The sequence below is a fragment of the Anguilla anguilla genome, chromosome 12, assembly GCF_013347855.1.
Source record: "Anguilla anguilla isolate fAngAng1 chromosome 12, fAngAng1.pri, whole genome shotgun sequence".
Lineage (NCBI taxonomy): Eukaryota > Metazoa > Chordata > Actinopteri > Anguilliformes > Anguillidae > Anguilla > Anguilla anguilla.
In genome coordinates, this window is record NC_049212.1 from 30,878,213 (window position 1) to 30,895,780 (window position 17,568).

General features: G+C 43.0%; 3 protein-coding genes and 1 long non-coding RNA gene across 6 annotated transcripts in view; 2 read left to right on the forward strand and 2 right to left on the reverse strand.

Moving 5' to 3' along the window:
• LOC118209315 overlaps positions 1-15,892 on the reverse strand; it is a 25,079-nt gene extending 9,187 nt beyond the window's left edge. The window contains exon 1 of the long non-coding RNA XR_004761697.1: positions 15,835-15,892. This is a non-coding gene — a long non-coding RNA (uncharacterized LOC118209315). The remainder of the gene's footprint in view (positions 1-15,834) is intronic.
• Positions 1-17,568, reverse strand: part of bace1 (beta-secretase 1) — a 130,752-nt gene that overhangs the window by 64,558 nt on the left and 48,626 nt on the right. The window lies entirely within an intron of this gene.
• Positions 2,683-17,568, forward strand: part of LOC118209303 (endonuclease domain-containing 1 protein-like) — a 17,064-nt gene continuing 2,178 nt past the window's right edge. Inside the window, exons 1-4 of one of the 2 annotated variants that reach the window (XM_035384529.1) lie at positions 2,683-2,808; positions 3,945-4,241; positions 4,496-4,658; positions 6,369-6,986. In XM_035384529.1, coding sequence (XP_035240420.1) covers positions 3,945-4,241; positions 4,496-4,658; positions 6,369-6,754 — 846 coding nt within the window. In that variant the 5' untranslated portion in view covers positions 2,683-2,808 and the 3' untranslated portion in view covers positions 6,755-6,986. Of the gene's footprint in view, positions 2,809-3,944; positions 4,242-4,495; positions 4,659-6,368; positions 6,987-17,568 lie in introns of those variants that run through there. The other variant, XM_035384528.1, reaches the window with a different exon arrangement.
• On the forward strand, positions 11,270-13,998 carry LOC118209305 (endonuclease domain-containing 1 protein-like). Its single transcript, XM_035384533.1, has 4 exons — positions 11,270-11,377; positions 12,443-12,739; positions 12,933-13,092; positions 13,577-13,998. Exons 2-4 carry the CDS (start codon positions 12,443-12,445, stop codon positions 13,963-13,965), a joined length of 846 nt encoding a protein of 281 aa, XP_035240424.1. The 5' UTR covers positions 11,270-11,377; the 3' UTR covers positions 13,966-13,998.

Consider the following 17,568-nt stretch of genomic DNA (forward strand, 5'->3'; position numbering starts at 1 on the left):
GCACTTCGCTTTGGATAAAATGACTGTAATGTAATGTAATGTAATGTAATAGCTAAGCTGAACTACCATGCTAGTGGATGACGCTATATGGATAATGTGTGCTGCCATAATGTAGCTACAATTACAGATAGCAGGCTATTAAGTTAGCAATGCACAATCCTATTTGTAACTATAGCTCCTATTTGTAACTATGTCCTGAGCTATGTCAGGGGTGACATAGCTCAGGACATAAGAACGGTTGTCTGGCAGTCGGAGGGTTGCCGGTTCGATCCCCGCCCTGGGTGTGTCGAAGTGTCCCTGAGCAAGACACCTAACCCCTAACTGCTCTGGTGAGTGAGAGGCATCAACTGTAAAGCGCTTTGGATAAAAGTGCTATATAAATGCAGTCAATTTACCATTTATAGCTAAAAGTAAACTAACTCAACTCCCTATCTAGCATGCTATCTCCTACTGCCTTGGGTAGCTAATGTTAACTAGCAAACTAGCAATAGTTCATGATATTTAAAACGCAGAGGCACACATCATTTCTATCACAACCTATCAGTGACACTGAAGTACAATTACAGGGTTGTGATGGAAAAGAGGCCTGAGTTTGAACCAGGGCCTTTAAAAAGTGATTCTTTCCAGAAATGGCCAAACACAGAGGAGGAAGAAGAACTGCCAGTGGATGAAGCTGGGCAGAAGTCATGAAAGCATCTGCGCATCTTGAGAAGGAACAACACAGTGGCCGCGCTCCTTCCAGAGAAGAACCACAAGTGGCCAGTGTGAAAATGAAGATAAGAAAAGCACAGAAAAGCCAACCGCAAGGGCATTAGATTGTGAGGAGATGGAAATTGATACAATACAGGCAGTAAGTATTAGGCTGCCTGTGGTTTTTTATTTATTTTTTGTTTTAGGTAGAAAAGAATACAGTTAATTTGTGCACATTTAAAAAAACAATTAGAAAAAAACATTTGAAAAACAAACCCAAGTGCAAATTTTTTTTCTTCCAATTTTCAATACTTACGATACCACAAAAAGATGAGTATTACTTGAAAATAAACTAAGACACAACTCTCCTCAAAATAGCCTCCTTTGGCTTTAATAACAATTAAATAAATTATAGGAAGTCTATCCACAGTGGGAGCTGGAGTGGTGAGAGGGAGGTAGAGCGCTGGCTAAACTTGTGAACAGTACTACAGTGAATCAGCAACTACGATCTGCTGGTCATAAAGTAAGTGTATCTGCCATTTCCCAATCTTTCTTAGTACAGTGCTCATGGTGCTTGGCCCACTGGAGACTTTCTTTCTTGTTAACGGCACATAGCAATGGCTTTTTCAGATACACATCCGTTTAGACCAAGAGATCGCAGACCCCATTTCACTGCAGGCAGGGAAACTAGTTTCTCTCTAGTTGCATTGAGGTCTTTTTGTATTTGTGGTGCAGTGGTTTCAAGTTATTTGTCTTCTACCTTTTGATCTTCCTGGACTTCTCCTTTTAACATTACTGCTCATCAGCTGGACCACTCCACACCGAACGCTGCACCAGGAAATCTTAAGCTTCTTTGCAGTTTTTCACAGGGAATAACCTTTTCGGCACAATATGTTTACTTAGCCCAACACATCTAAGTCTAACGCCTTTTTCTTTGCCATATTTCCTGAAACGTTAGTGTCTATTTTACTCGCCCTACAGGCCAATGGTATTAGGCTACCTGTGGTCTTAAAAAACTTAAGGTAAATAAGATTTTACTCAATTTAATCACCACTCTATCTCCCTCCCACCCCTCCACCTCGAACTTTGCAAAATGATTGGATAGATTTCTGGAACACCTTTGGACTGTACTGTATGCACTTTGTAAATGCAGAAGTTGATCCTGAAGTCATAAAGGAAAGGTAAGAGTGATTTGAAGAAAGGGGTGAAGAAAGGAAAAAAACACTGTGAGTTCTTGGTTTAAGGTGCAGGATTTCGGTAGCAGATTTTTAAGAGCACTGCTGTCAGATTACTGTGCGTGCGTGCGTGTGAGCGTGTGTGCATGTATGCACCTCAGTCCAGAACACCACTCAGGTAATGCATTCTCATACCTTGAGTCTAATGTATACTATTCAAAAATCTCCATTATAGTCTTTCTCTGTATGTTCTGTTTGGTTTTTATACTGCAGCTGAAGGAGTTCTGAGGGGATGTTCACACAAAAAATGGCAAATAATGCCAAACAGAGACAATAAGAAAACTAGGATGCCTGTGACTCAGACAGGCGTTCGGTTCCGCTTTTCCAGCTGGTTTTCCCCTAAAAATGACCTCTCCATGGACTGGTGGAGAGAGCACACATGCCTGGGTTGCAATCAGCCCAGGTGCTTAAAGGTGTGTTCCTCTCCACAGTTCCGAGCTGAGACAGGGAGTACAAACCGAGAGAGCGCGTTTTTGAAGAAGGAAGAAAACCCGCCACTGAAAAGCTGGAGGAGCTTTGAGCCAGCTATGAGGGGAGAGCTGAAAAGCTGCTACTCAGTCTTACTTTCTTTGTCGTTGTTATTTTTGTTTGCTTTGTTAGTTTATGTTCTTGCTCAGTGAGGGGGAAGGGTGAAGGCGTTTGTTTATTTGGTTTTGTGTTGCTGTGGGTGCCATCTCTCTCTCTCCGTGCGACAAACAACAGTCCACTCCCCTAAACTTCAGCATCACCCGCCCAAGGGCGTGGCTTGAAGAAAGGGGTCAAGGAAGGATGTAAAAGGCTGTGAGGGGGGAGATTTTTGGCAGATTTTTGGAGACACACTTCTGATCAACACCAGCCTTTTTCTCTGAGTACCAACCCATTCCAACAGTGAGACCAAACAAAGGTGAGAAACAGTGGGGGGGTTTCTTTTAGTGTCTGTATGATTCACGTTTCCTTTATATTTTTAGATTCTTAGTAACATGCTCAGCTAGAGTTATAACCCCTGGGCAGGGGGCACATATATAACCCAAAGAACCAGTAAGGTGCATAACACCTAGCTAACTGCAATTGTGTGAGAGGGAGCTCAAATAAACTTTACTTATATGTATTTCGAACCAAAAACTTGGGTCAATAGGTCACTTTGAATTCTGTAGAATTTTTTAAATGAGTATAGATCTCACAGGAGCTTAAAGGAGTTAGAAGCAGAGCCCATTACCAGTGAAGTAAAGACCTGATCTCTATACTAGGGTTTGATCCACACTTAGCATCAGTATTCACTCCTCTACATATAGAGCAGGCGAGATGTGTTAGGGAGTGGACTAAGGTGAGTTGGCTTGGGTAGCGGTCTATCTAGTATGATTCAAGGAGGGGTCTTCAGCACAAAGCACTATTCGGATATAGTTGCTACAAATGGTATACTATGTATGGTAATCAGGGGTAATGTATAACATTACCCCTGATTACCGCCATAACATATGGGACAAAGACACATTTGTTCCCGATTTGGCTTTGTACTCCACAATTTTTAATGTGTAACCAAACAATTCACATGTGGTTCAAGTGTAGATTCTCAGCTTTGGGGGCTATGTATAAAAAGTGGTGTAATTTCTACATGGTGAAACCAAACTGTATGAAAATATCCTTTAATTAAAGCTGAGCATCTGCTTAGTCGCAAATATTATGAAGGGCACCATATACGATTACATATTAATAAGATAAAAAATGAAACATTTTCTATGAATGGTCCTTCCTAATCAGTACATGACAAATACACACACGTATGCACATATCTACACACAAACACATGTATGCACATACGCAGATGCACATATACACACATACAGTCATATAGACATACACACACACACAAACATCTTTATACACAAACACACGCATACACACACAAACAAGCAAGCATACATCTACACACACATTTGTTTGTACGCAAGCCAAAATGTGGCTACCTGCTGTGGGACTGTGAGCTACAGGTAAAGTGCTCAGAATTCTGCTAAACTGGTTCTCTGAATTCCACTGGCTCAGATGCAGGTCTTGGCAGCGTTGTGCTTCCTTGTCTTGGCACACCTGCCCCCCCTAAGGGGGGAGGTAGTGGGAAGCTTCCAGGACGTCCCGGACTGCCTGGACTTCTTCTACGAGGGCTGGGTGCCCGAGTGGGGCGCGGCCAATCCTAACGCCGCCCGTTTGTGTCAGCGATTAAACAACCGCTACCACTTCGCCACGCTGTACGACACGAGCAACCGCATCGCCATCTACTCCGCCTACCTCTTTCAGACCAAAGACAATAAATCGACAGAGAATGAATGGTGTATAGAGCCACAGGTGAGTACTGAGGAAGACTCACGGCGACCTTCCTCCCCACTTACTTCAGCAGCTCTGCTGCAGCGTCACACTCCTCTCTGTGATATTTTCATGAGCATCACACACCATTCAATACATTCTCAAACACACGCACACACACACACACGTGCACGCACGCACACACACACATGTGCATGCACGCTCACACACGCACACACAGACACACACACACACACACATTCACACAGTGGTCTGACTGCAGTGCTGTTTCACAGCTTGTGAACATGAGCTGGGAGAAAGACATGAAGGATGAGAAGGACCTCAAAGGAGACAAAGACAAAGTTAACGTGTACTTCGGTGAGAGGCAGGCTCTTGATGAGGACTACTTAAAGTCTAAGTATGACCGTGGGCACCTCAATCCAAAACAACACCAATCAGGTAATGCATCCCCATACCTTGGGTCTAATGCTAGGGAGGTCAAACCTGTTTTGGCGATCTTTCAGAAAACATATTTTGACAGTTTATTCTTCATGCATACTGTCATAAATGATACAGCACAGTGAAATAACAACATAAAAATCGCTAATTTGCCAGAATATAACTGTTTCCTATAATACGATTTTAAAAATTAGCCGCTTCGCTCCGCATGTAATCACTGTCGTTGGAGGGAAACGCATCATCACCTGTGCGAATTTTGGGGGTGGGGTTATCTGTGTTCCTTCAACAACATGAACCAATATTTTGTGGTATCCGTACAGTAAAACAAATATACTGTACGCAGTGACTGGTATGTATTGTTATGGGATGCGTCATTTAATGAAAAGTGTGTACCCTCTCGGCCAGGTCCTCACTGTAAAAGAGAATGTGTTCTCAATGACCTATCTGGTTAAATTAAGGTAATGAATGAATGAATGAATGAATGACTCTCAAAACGCAATACGTGCCAAAATGTCTCAGTTTCAAACAGCTAACTGGCTATTCGAACTGTTGGAGATTTGGAATCCATAGACGGCGTATGTCTCATTTTAAACGTAATTACAAAAAACACCCATTCGTAAAACTCAAATGCTTTATACCACAATGTAGATATGACCTTGACAAAGAAATGCATATTAAAATATCATTGTTCAATCAAGGCTTAGCTGTCTAGACATGCCAGAAAACATTTCATAGGGCCTCTTCATCGGCATAATTTGGACAAATCGGAATTGAACAGTCAGGATGATGTCAAGACAGGGATTGGCTACAATTTGAATAACATTTCATTTCAGCAAAACAAAATCCCTTCTGGGGTTATTTTGATAGCGAGGGTTGTTGTTTTTTTTTTTTGGTGCCAGATCGCTTCTGAAATGGCCCTCAGGACGCTGGCAGCTGTAACGTTTTGAGGACACCTAAATATACGAACGTATCAATAACTAATAACCAATTCATATTTTAAACGTTTCACAGTGAGTTTTTCTTGTGGTGAACTGAGTAATAATGCCTTCAACGTGGTTAGATTTTTTATAATGACCCCATTCATTTTGGTGAAGCATTAAGTGCAGGCACAAATGCTCATAAAGAGTCAAGTTTCCTGATTTCTAAAGTAAAAAAATAATATCACTGAACTATCAGTGCCCTCTTGAAATGATTTAATTGCTCTATCTACTCCAATTTTGTATATTTCCTTGTCAAATTACCTGTTTAACTGAACCCAGATGCCAATTTTGTTTTATGTCTGTACATGGAACTCCCATTGTGATAAAATTGCAGGCAGAACGTTCGACCTCCCTACTAATGCATACTATTCAAAAATCTCCATTCTAGTATTTCTCAGTCTTTTCTGTTTGGTTTTTATACTGCGGCTGAAGGAGTTTTGAGGGGATGTTCACACAAAAATAGCAAATAATGCCAAACAGAGACAATAAGAAAACTAGGATGCCTGTGACTTGCATTGTGTTACTAATGCTATTCAAACCAGGTTTGTTGTCTTGAGAGCAGTACCCTGAGGTAGAACATTACAGTTGTGAAACGGATATTGAGTGAATGTACTTTTAAGAAAGCAGCATCCCCTAAAAATGATCCACCACCTCTCTCTATATCTTTTATCTCTCTCTCTCTCTCTCTCTCTCTATCTCTCTCTCTCTCTGTGCTCCCCCCTTCCTGCAGGGGACAGCCGTCAGGCCACGTTCACACTCACCAACGTGGTGCCACAAACGCCCAATCTGAACCAGAAGGCCTGGAATGATTATGAGACGTATCTGCAAAAAGAGCTCAAAACGTGCTCGCAGGCCTACGTTCTGGTGGGCGCCATCCCTTCCGCTGACAACTGGATCATCAAGAACAACGTCAAGCGGGTCAACATCCCCGACCACATCTGGAACGCCTACTGCTGCCTGGACAAAAACGGCCGGCCCATCCGCAGCGGGGGGGCCACAGCTCCTAACACTGAGAAGACCAGTGTCAAGAAGCACACTCTCTCAGAGCTGAAAGCGTTCCTGAGTCAGTACCAATCACCAGTGGGGCAGCTCTTTCTCAACAACTGTGGAGCTTAGAGGAGTATGGTATGTTAGAGAAGTGTAGTCAGACACACCCCACAGGGCATATTTCCCTCTTTATACGTTTCTGTGCCAGTTAACATACGAGAGTCACCATTTATTATGTAGCTAACCATGCCTGCTTCCACAAGCACACACACACACGCGCGCGCGCACACACACCTGTCCCTGGCTCTCATAAATGTCTGCGTGATTCTGCCATTCACAATAAAGGCTTATTCATCAGAAATCTGTCCCATCTTGTCTGCTTGTATTAGGGGAGCAATACTGTAGCAGGTATCCTGCAATAAATATTGAAGTCTTTAATCTGCATACGGGCCGAATTTTGGCTGTGGGCTGAGTGAGCCGAATAACAGCCAAAAAAGCTGATTATCACTGGGCACCATCAGCAAAGAGACTGTGAATAGTCAGCTAAAATGAAAGCATCATAGAGAAAGGGCACAGTGAACGCAAACTGCAGACACCCAGTGTTAAGAGGCCTATAAAATACATGGAGCAGGTGATCCCGCCCTAAATTCTACCCTGATCCCGCCCTCTTCTACACCCTGACCTGAAAACGGTGCTGCTATGGCACACTGTAGCCCCGCTCTCTGTCCCCCCTGCTTCTTCTCTCACTAGCTCTCCCTTCCTTAGACCTTCCCCTCTCAGCCCCTCCACTCTTTTACCCCTCCCCTCTCAGTCTCACCCTTCTCTTACCCCACCTTTACCAGGAAAGGGTGAGCGGAAGCTCCCACGGCAAAGTTGCTGCTGCCGGTGTCCACCAGGATGTTCAATTGTGTGACAGATAAAATGCTCTCATCATTATACAGTATGACAGACCAGTAGTTCCTCTAGGTCAGCAAGATCCCCCCTGGTGGTCCAAAAGCAAAATTACAATTTTATCCCAATTTCATTTTGTGAAAATTGCCATAAAATTATTTTTTGATGTGATGATATTATAAAAGGATGTAAATAATCACAATCTCTCAGCACGACAAATTGATTAGCTTATTGTGTATAACCGTAAAAAACTGACAAATGAAAACAGAAGTCAAAAAGAGACTATTTCCTCTGTCCTACTGTACTTCATCTGTTTTGAGTACGGACACAACCCATAAATTTGTGCTGTGTTGCAACTGCAATACTTTACTAAGATAAACCGGTGTGTTCATTTAATTGAAGACCGACAGAATATGTGTACTTACAGTATTATGTTTTTCAAATGCGAAATATTATTATATTGTTTAAACTTAAATGTTATGATGCTGAAATAAAAAAAAAAACTGTATGTATCCCAATAGACAAAATCAAGGATTGGGCTCCAGTCAGTTCTCCCCTCTATGTTCTCCCTGTCCTCCCTTAGTACCAGGGGCTAATACCAGTTAGTACCTTAGTATCAGGGGCTAATACCAGTTAGTACCTTAGTACCAGGGGTTAGTGCAAGTTAGTACCTTAGTACCAGGGGTTCGTACAAGTTAGTACCTTAGTACCAGGGGGTTTGCACTAGTTACTACCTAAGTACTAGGGTATTAGTACCAGTTACTACCTTAGTACCATGGGTTAGCACAAGTTAGTACCTTAGTACCAGTGTGCTACTGTACCCTTCAGCACAGTAGTTCACTTGAATGGCTTCAGTGAATGCACAACTGTGTAAATGGTCTGTATGTACAGAATAAATGTAAACCAGGAAAAGCTCTCAGGATAAAAGTGTATACTAAACACCTAAACGTAATATAACCGTACAAACTCTGTTCATAGGCAGGACTAAGGTTCCACCGGTGAATGTGTCAGTATAGCAGGGCACCACAGTACAAACATTGGCCCTGTATCTGACAAAACACATAAACAATTAAACAAGGGTCAACTGCAGCGTGCTTAGCTGAAGTTCAAACCAAAGGTTTACACCCCTTGTTCCATCCCCTGCCTCTGCTTGCCTGGGTAGTGCAGGTGGAGGTAGTTGCTTAATTACCTAATTGCCTGATTGCCTCCACCTGCCTGTGGCCCAATATAAGCCAAGTAGTATGGGAGATTTTCTTTTTGGCAAGAAACAGTGGAACCGATAGAACAGAGCAAGTAATCATAAGTAGATTAAGAATTAGTCACAGCAACTTGAATAGCACACTATTTATTATAGGAAAACATCCAACTGGCTATTGCGATCAGTGCCAGGAATTAGAAACAGTGGAGCATGTCCTGATTGAATGCAGGAAGTATGAGCAAGAAAGAAGGGTAATGTTTACAGGATTACAGAGACTAGGAGTGAACACGGTGGAGGGAAAGGAGATATTTCGTTTTTTGAGGGCAACTGGAATAAGCAAAAGGATATAAGAGATCCAGACTGCAATACATGGTTAGATCCAGAAGGAGGCGGAAATGCAACTAAAAAGCATGCCAACTGCTGTAAAACACCAAAGAAGAAGAAGATGATTTTCTTTTGGGGCTTTTGTGTCCGTGTAGAGATTCTTTCTTTGAGACCTTCTTTCAGGTTTCTTTTGTGGTTGGTGGTTTGTTTTGTGTAGAGATTGTGTTTTGTGAACTTTGTGTGTTTTGGTTTGTGCCTTAGTTTGTAATTTAGATTAATAAATGTCTGAGTTTGTGCTTTTAGACAAGTTTCTGTCTTGTTTTTGGTGCTTTGAACTCTGTTGCCGCCCTGCGAGCCGGCCGTAACTCCACTAGACCACAAAACTGCATTGCACCTGGAACAGCTAATCCTAATTTCATAGATTTAGATGGCTGTCATGTAGTTCTCTGATTTAGGAGGTTAAACCTGAGGTTTGTACTCCAGCTAAACAAACTGCATTTGAACCATACAGACTGCTCCACACACAATGGCTCCATTCAGTACTTGGTGGGGTTTTCTTTGCATGCGCTATTGTGTCATGTTTATCTAATGAGCTGCTTCTACAGCCGAGCACCAAGCTGCTCTGGACCAAATAAACAAAACAAATAATGCATTTGGCGGAAAGGGGAAGCAGAGAACTTGAAGATGGGAGGAATAAGGGAAAGAATGAGAATTTAGTCATGTAAAAGGACAGCAGGAGAGAGAAATTATGTGAAACATTTGAAGTAAAGCGGGAAGGGGGGTCAATAACTAAAAGATTCATTAAAACGGTGTTGCTGTGTCCATGTATACATGAGTTTATGCCCAAGTACGTGTCTCTGGGTGTATGTGTCGTGTATATGTTTGCTCTTCATGATGCCCCACGATACCCCCCCCCCCCCCCCCGCCCACCCCACTCTGACACTCAAGCGACACCCCCCTCTCTCCTGAGTATTTCTGTGGAATAAGCAGACTCCTGATTGATCCGTCTCTCTAGCTTCCTTCCTATCCCCGTTTGGGACGGTTGGCTGTATCCTGCCACATGCACGCCTCTGCAGGAATGTGCAAAAAGTAACGTTTCCTCTCTGACCCCCTGCGATCACCTCTGCCCCTGTTACAGGAAAAAAGTTGCATCTGCTGGCTTTGCAAATTTTGCCACTCTACCGGAAAAAAAACTAGCACAGTAAGCTAAAAAATGAACACATAAAAAATAATTTACATAAAAAAATATTGCATATTCTTTTTTAAAGTTTGTTACAGGACAACATTCACCCAGTCAAAGAGAATTAATTAAATAGTTCTTTGTCTAATCAAAGAACGCTGTTCTTACTAAAACCATGTCATCAGACTAAATTAGAAATTTTGTTAAAATACTTAAAATATTTGGTATAAAATACCCTCCTTTGCCAGAATCATTGGATTTTCCCTCCATTTGTTCTCTATAGATGTTCTTCTTCTCTCTTTCTTTCCAAAATAAAAGGAGTTTATCCTTAAAATACAGCCAAACACACTCTATCCCCGTACTGAGCAGTTCATCATTCTATTTATCTTAGGTAGTCTACACAAGCAGTGATAGCTTTCGTTTTTTTTTTCTTGTTTCCAAGACAATGGTTTATGATTTTAATGAGTCAAAGACATCAGAAGTCAGGTAACACGGCCCACAGTGCATTGTGGGAGACTCCCAGGGTACACTGCATCAAGCTTCAGCCCTTCCAGTGCCAGTCTCTGCCCAGGTCCCATCGCCGGGGACGGCAGAAACAAGTTTCTACACAATCAGCTCTTTTATTCATCACATGCACACGCACACGCTCAAAAACACAGCAAACACACACACACACTCATGCACAAAAACACGAACACACACACTGACATGCACAAACACACACACACACACGCACAAATACACAAACACACACATTGACATGCACAAACACACACACACGCACACTGATATGCACAAAAACATACACACACACTGAAAAGCTGCTGCTCAGTCTTACTTTCTTTGTCGTTGTTATATTTGTTTGCTTTGTTAGTTTATGTTTTTGCTCAGAACCCGTGAGGGGGAAGGGTGAAGGCGTTTATTTGGTTTTGTGTTGCTGTGGGTGCCATCTCTCTCTCTCCATGCGACAAACAACAGTCCACTCCCCTAAACTTCAGCATCACCCTCCCAAGGGCGTGGCTTGAAGAAAGGGGTCAAAGAAGGATGTAAAAGGCTGTGAGGGGGGAGATTTTTGGCAGATTTTTGGAGACACACTTCTGATCAACACCAGCCTTTTTCTCTGAGTAACAACCCATTCCAACAGTGAGACCAAACAAAGGTGAGAAGCAGTGGGGGGTTTTCTTTTAGTGTCTGTATGATTAATTTTTCCTTTATATATTTAGATTCCTAGTAACATGCTCAGCTAGAGTTATAATCCCTGGGCAGGGGGCACATATATAACCCAAAGAACCAGTAAGGTGCATAACACCTAGCTAACTGCAATTGTGTGAGAGGGAGCTCAAATAAACTTTACTCATATGTATTTTGAACCAAAAACTTGGGTCAATAGGTCGCTTTGAATTCTGTAGAATTTTTTTAATGAGTATAGATCTCACAGGAGCTTATAAAGGAGTTAGAAGCAGAGCCCATTACCAGTGAAGTAAAGACCTGATCTCTATACTAGGGTTGAATCCACACTTAGCATCAGTATTCACTCCTCTACATGTAGAGCAGGCGAGATGTGTTGGATTGGGCCCTGGGAGTGGACTAAGGTGAGCTGGCTTGGGTAGCGGTCTATCTAGCATGATTCTAGGGGGGGTCTTCAGCACAAAGCACTATTCGGATATAGTTGCTACAAATGCTATACTATGTATGGTAATAGTAGTGATTACCGCCATAACATATGGGACAAAGACACATTTGTTCCCGATTTGGCTTTGTACTCCACAATTTTTAATGTGTAACCAAACAATTCACATGTGGTTCAAGTGTAGATTCTCAGCTTTGGGGGCTATGTATAAAAAGTGGTGTAATTTCTACATGGTGAAACCAAACTGTATAAAAATATCCTTTAATTAAAGCTGAGCATCTGCTTTGTCGCAAATATTATGAAGGGCACCATATACAATTACATATTAATAAGATAAAAAATGAAACATTTTCTATGAATGGTCCTTCCTAATCAGTACATGACAAATACACACACGTATGCACATATCTACACACAAACACATGTATGCACATACGCAGATGCACATATACACACACACACAAGCAAGCATACATCTACACACACATTTGTTTGTATGCAAGCCAAAATGTGGCTACCTGCTGTGGAACTGTGTGCTACAGGTAAAGTGCTCAGAATTCTGCTAAACTGGTTCTCTGAATTCCACTGGCTCAGATGCAGGTCTTGGCAGCATTGTGCTTCCTTGTCTTGGCACACCTGCCCCCCCTAAGGGGGGAGGTAGTGGGAAGCTTCCAGGACGTCTCGCAGTGCCTGGACTTCTTCTACGAGCGCATGGTGCCCAAGTTGGACGAGGCCAATCCTAACGCCACCCGTTTGTGTCAGCGCTTCAACAACAGCTACCACTTCGCCACGCTGTACGACACGAGCAACCGCATCGCCGTCTACTCCGCCTACCGCTTTCAGACCGGCGGCGGTGGCAGTAGCAGGAAGTACTGGTATGTGGAGCCACAGGTGAGCACAGAGGAAGACTCACAGCGACCTTCCTCCCAGCTTAGTTCAGCTGTTCAGCCTCACGCAGCGTCACACTCCTCTCAGCGATATCTTCACAGGCACCACACTCATGGTGGTGGATTCAACACGTACGCACGCAGGCACGCACACACACACACACACACAGTGGTCTGACTGCAGTGCTGTTTCACAGCTTGTGAACACGAGCTGGAATGCAGAGATGGAGGAAGAACAGCACCTCAGAAAGGAACACGAGGGGGCGTACATCGGTGAGAGGCAGGCTCTCAATGAGGACTACGGCAAACGCTCTAAATATCAGCGCGGGCACCTCAATCCAAACGGACACCACTCAGGTAATGTATCCCCAGACCGTGGGTCTAACGCATACTATTCAAAAATCTCCATTATAGTCTTTCTCTGTCTTTTCTGTTTGGTTTTTATACTGCGGCTGAAGGAGTTCTGAGGGGATGTTCACTCAAAAAATGGCAAATAATGCTAAACAGACAATAAGAAAACTAGGATGCCTGTGACTCAGACAAGTGTTCAGTTCTGCTTTACCTGCTGGTTTTTTATTCCAGGAGACCTGCCCAACTGGTAACTGGGTCTCTATGAGTGAATTCAGTATGGTCAGCTGTGCACTGTGTTACTAATGCAATTCAAACCAGTTTTGTTGTCTTGAGAGCAGTACCCTGAGGTAGAACATTACAGTTGCGAAACGGAAGCAAATGTACTTTTAAGAAAGCAGCATCCCCTAAAAATTATCTTACCATCTCTCTCTATATCTCTTATTCCTATCTCTTTTTCTCTCTCTCTCTTTGTGCTCCCCCCTTCCTGCAGGGGACAGTCGTAATGCCACATTTACTCTTACCAACATGGTGCCACAAACACACGATCTGAACCAGAAAGCCTGGGGTCCGTACGAGCAACAGCTGACCAAACTCTTCAAAGCCCAGTGCGCACAGGCCTACGTGCTGGTGGGCGCCATCCCTTCCACTGACACCTGGATCGTCAAGAAGAACAAACCTCGGATCAACATCCCCGACTACATCTGGAATGCCTACTGTTGCCTGGACAACAACGGCCGGCCCATCCACAGCGGAGGGGCCACAGCTCGCAACACTGGGGGGACCTACGTCGACAGGTGCACTCTCTGGGAGCTGAAAGAGTTCCTGAGTCAGTACCAATCACCAGTGGGGGAGCTCTTTCTCAACAACTGTAGAGCTTAGAGGAGTATGGTATGTTAGAGAAGTGTAGTCAGACACACCCCACAGGGCATATTTCCCTCTTGATATGTTTCTGTGCCAGTTAACATATGAGAGTCATTTACTTCCCTGTAATTCCCATTGCCCATAAGCTTATTATCTAATACATGCACCAAAACTCACCTATTTGCAATTTAGGCATTTGGCTGATGCTTTTAGCCAAAGTGACTTAAAGAAAGGAGAAAAGGGCAACACTGCAATCTCACAAGTTCTCCCCATTCAGCTCTTAAATAATCAACATTAGCCGCGTTTCCACTAAAATTACCCGGAACTTTCAGTCCCAGGAACTACTTTACCAGGAACTAAAAGGTTCCTTCAGCCAATGGTTGTCTGCGTTTCCACCGGGGTCTAAAGTACCGCGAAGATTAGGTAAATTAGCCCACTGACGTATGAAAAAGCAACGTTGTCGTCGGTCCATCTGTCATATGATTTCTTCCGTAACCCCATACTACCACCGAAGTAGCCTACATTATTTTTTAATAACCGGGACAGCCCGGAGGGGTTTATTCCACTTATACAACGGGTTACCAACAATGACTATATATGGTTACTTTTGTATTTATTGATTTTCATATATCCTCTCAAACACATTCATTATGTTTTTATGCGAACATTCGCTTTCATGTCTTGACATCCGAAGCGACAGAATGCATTCACATTTATATGTATAACTGGCAACAACAGCAGAAAACATGCACACGTTGTAAACAAACGTGTTTATTATCAGTTTGATTACTTTCTCGTCGTCAATTCCATATAGGCTAATGGCAAAATAACAAGAATAGAACGAAAACTCGGACTTGCGTGAAAATGTAAATTAGTAGTGGTACAGCCACCGTTTGCTTTCCTTCGAAGTTACTGCTAGCCGAGCAGCGAAGTGTGCCCTCCAGATGCGAACCATGCACCATAAATTAGTCCATAGTCTTCCTGGTCTTTTCGTGGAATTGAAAAATGGCAGTAAAATTGAGTAAAATTACGGCAGTCTGAAAAAGCTAATGGGAAGATTACTAGAATTAACCTGTTATTTTACCCGGATAAAAAGTGCGGATGGTGATTTCCAGTTTGCTTGTACTGTATCACCAATGTTAATTATGCAGAACTACCGCATACCTCACATAACTGTATCAAACGTTTTGAGTCAATTACAACGGGCTAACAAAGAAAATCCGGAAGAAAATATTCAGCAACCGAATTAATCCGTTTGAATGTTTTGGTAGCCTACGTAATATGCTGTCCCAGCACGAATGCTTAGCATTTTATAAAACGAATACTAAAGCAAGAAAAGAACAGAAGAGCACACGTTATAATTCCAAGACGTTGACAGGCTATAACCAAAACTAGCCTACTGCGCCGCATAACATACAAGTTTGATTTGAAGTTATTATGAAAATAAATTGGTTTGCCGCTGCATATTTTCAAACATGGCGGGTAATGGCGGGAAATAAATACAACACAAATGCTGCGAGTACTCGACCAATCAGAAATGTTCAGCGCTGCAAGCTCCACCCAAAAGGTTCCTGTACTTTCGGAAAGTACTACCCCCTGAGCAGGAACGTTTTGGGGGGTAAAACAAAGCCCCCAGAACTAAATTTAGACCCTAGTTCCTGCGGTGGAAACGCACTGAGTTCCTCAAAAGGTTCCTAGATCCGGGGTATAGTTCCTGCGGTGGAAACGCGGCTATTGTTTAATTTCGATGTGGTTACAGCTACTGTAATAACAGAAGTAAAGACAAACTTCTGTGGGTCAATAACACCATTTATTATGTAGATAACCATGCCTGCTTCCACACACACACACACACACACACACACACACACACACGCGCGCGCGCACACCTGTCCCTGGCTCTCATAAATGTCTGCGTGATTCTGCCATTCACAATAAAGGCTTAATTCTTTAGTAATCAGTCCCGTCTTGTCTGATTGCATAAGGGAATAAACAGGCAAAAGACACCATACGGTACAATAAAGCCACTGAGCTACATCAAAACTGAAGGATGCCTATACAAGTCCCTGGAGTATGTTACTCTGAGTAGTATGCTGTGTAGACACACCGTCACCAAGCAATGACCCTGGATCCTTTAACATATGTCTGATGGATTTAAAATGACACTTGGTATTTGCAGGCCTCTAGCTCGTAGAGACTCACGTTTGTAACTGACAATTCCTAGACCTCTGTATGGTGGCGCCATCTAACGTGTCTCCTACTGCCTTGGGTAGCTAATGTTACCTAGCAGACTAGCGTTAGTTAATGATATTTAAAAGGCAGTGGCTCACATCATTTCTATCACAAACTCTCAGTGTGACACTGAAGTATAATTGCAGCGTTGCGATGGAAAAGAGGCCAGAGTTTGAACCAGGGCCTTTTACAGGAAGAACCACAATGGGCCCGTGAGAAAATTAAGAAAAGCCAAACACAACGGCAGAAAGGAAACAGGACAGCAGACAAAGAATACCATGTGGGGGGTTTATGAAGATTGTGAGGAGATTGAAATTGATACAATACAGACAATAAGTATTAGGCCCATGGTTAAAAAAAAATTTAGGTAGAGAAGAATTCAGACAATTTATACACATTTATTGAAAAACAACCCAAAGTTGTCAGGGCGGGGTGCGGGAATGGATCCAAACGCAGAGTGCGACGAAGAACGCAAAAACTCCAGAAGTTGCAAAAACAAAGACTTTACTTAAATAAAGGGGAATAAAGGGAACAGAACGCCTCGCTGGGCGGTTATGAAAAACACAAAGAAAATTTCAAAAACGCAGGAAAACAAAAATACAAAAATCCCAAAAAACGTAGGGAACAGAGCAGGCAGGGAACAGGCAACAGGCAACAGGCAGGCAAGGAACAGGTAACAGGCGACGGGTGACGGGTGACAAACAAGCAGGCAGGCAGGCAGGTAGCAAACACGCACACAGGTATCAAAACCGCAAACAGGTCACAGAACCACAAGAATCCAGCCCCTGAGTCAGGGAAGAGGGGTACTTAAGTAGAAAGACGCAGACGAGACACAGGAGGGCACGATGAACAATCAAGCCACAGAGAGGGAAGGGAACACGAGACAAAACGCAACTAATAATGGGATAATTAGAAACAATAAAACAATTAACCGAACACAAAGCAGGGGTGCCGCCATCATGCGGCCCAACAGAGAACAACAAGGGGGGAAGACACAGAACCCTGACAAAAGTGCAAACTTTTTTTTCTCCAATTTCTACTTACAATTTTACTTAAAAATAATGTAAGACACAACTTTCCTCAAAATAGCCTCCTTTGGCTTTAATGACAATTAAATAAATGATAGGAAGTCCATATCCATTCGTTCTGCACAGTGGGAGCTGGAGTGGTGGGAGGGGGGTGGAGTGCTAGTTGAATTCCACTGAATACAGTGAATCGGCAGCTATGATCAGCTGGTCAAAAAGAAAGTGCATCTGCCATTTCCCAATCAAAGTTGTGTTGATGGTGCTTGGCCCAATGGAGTCTTTCTTTCTTGTTAACGGCACATATCAAGGGCTCTTTCAGATACACATCCGTTTAGACCAAGAGATCGCAGTCCCCATTTCACTG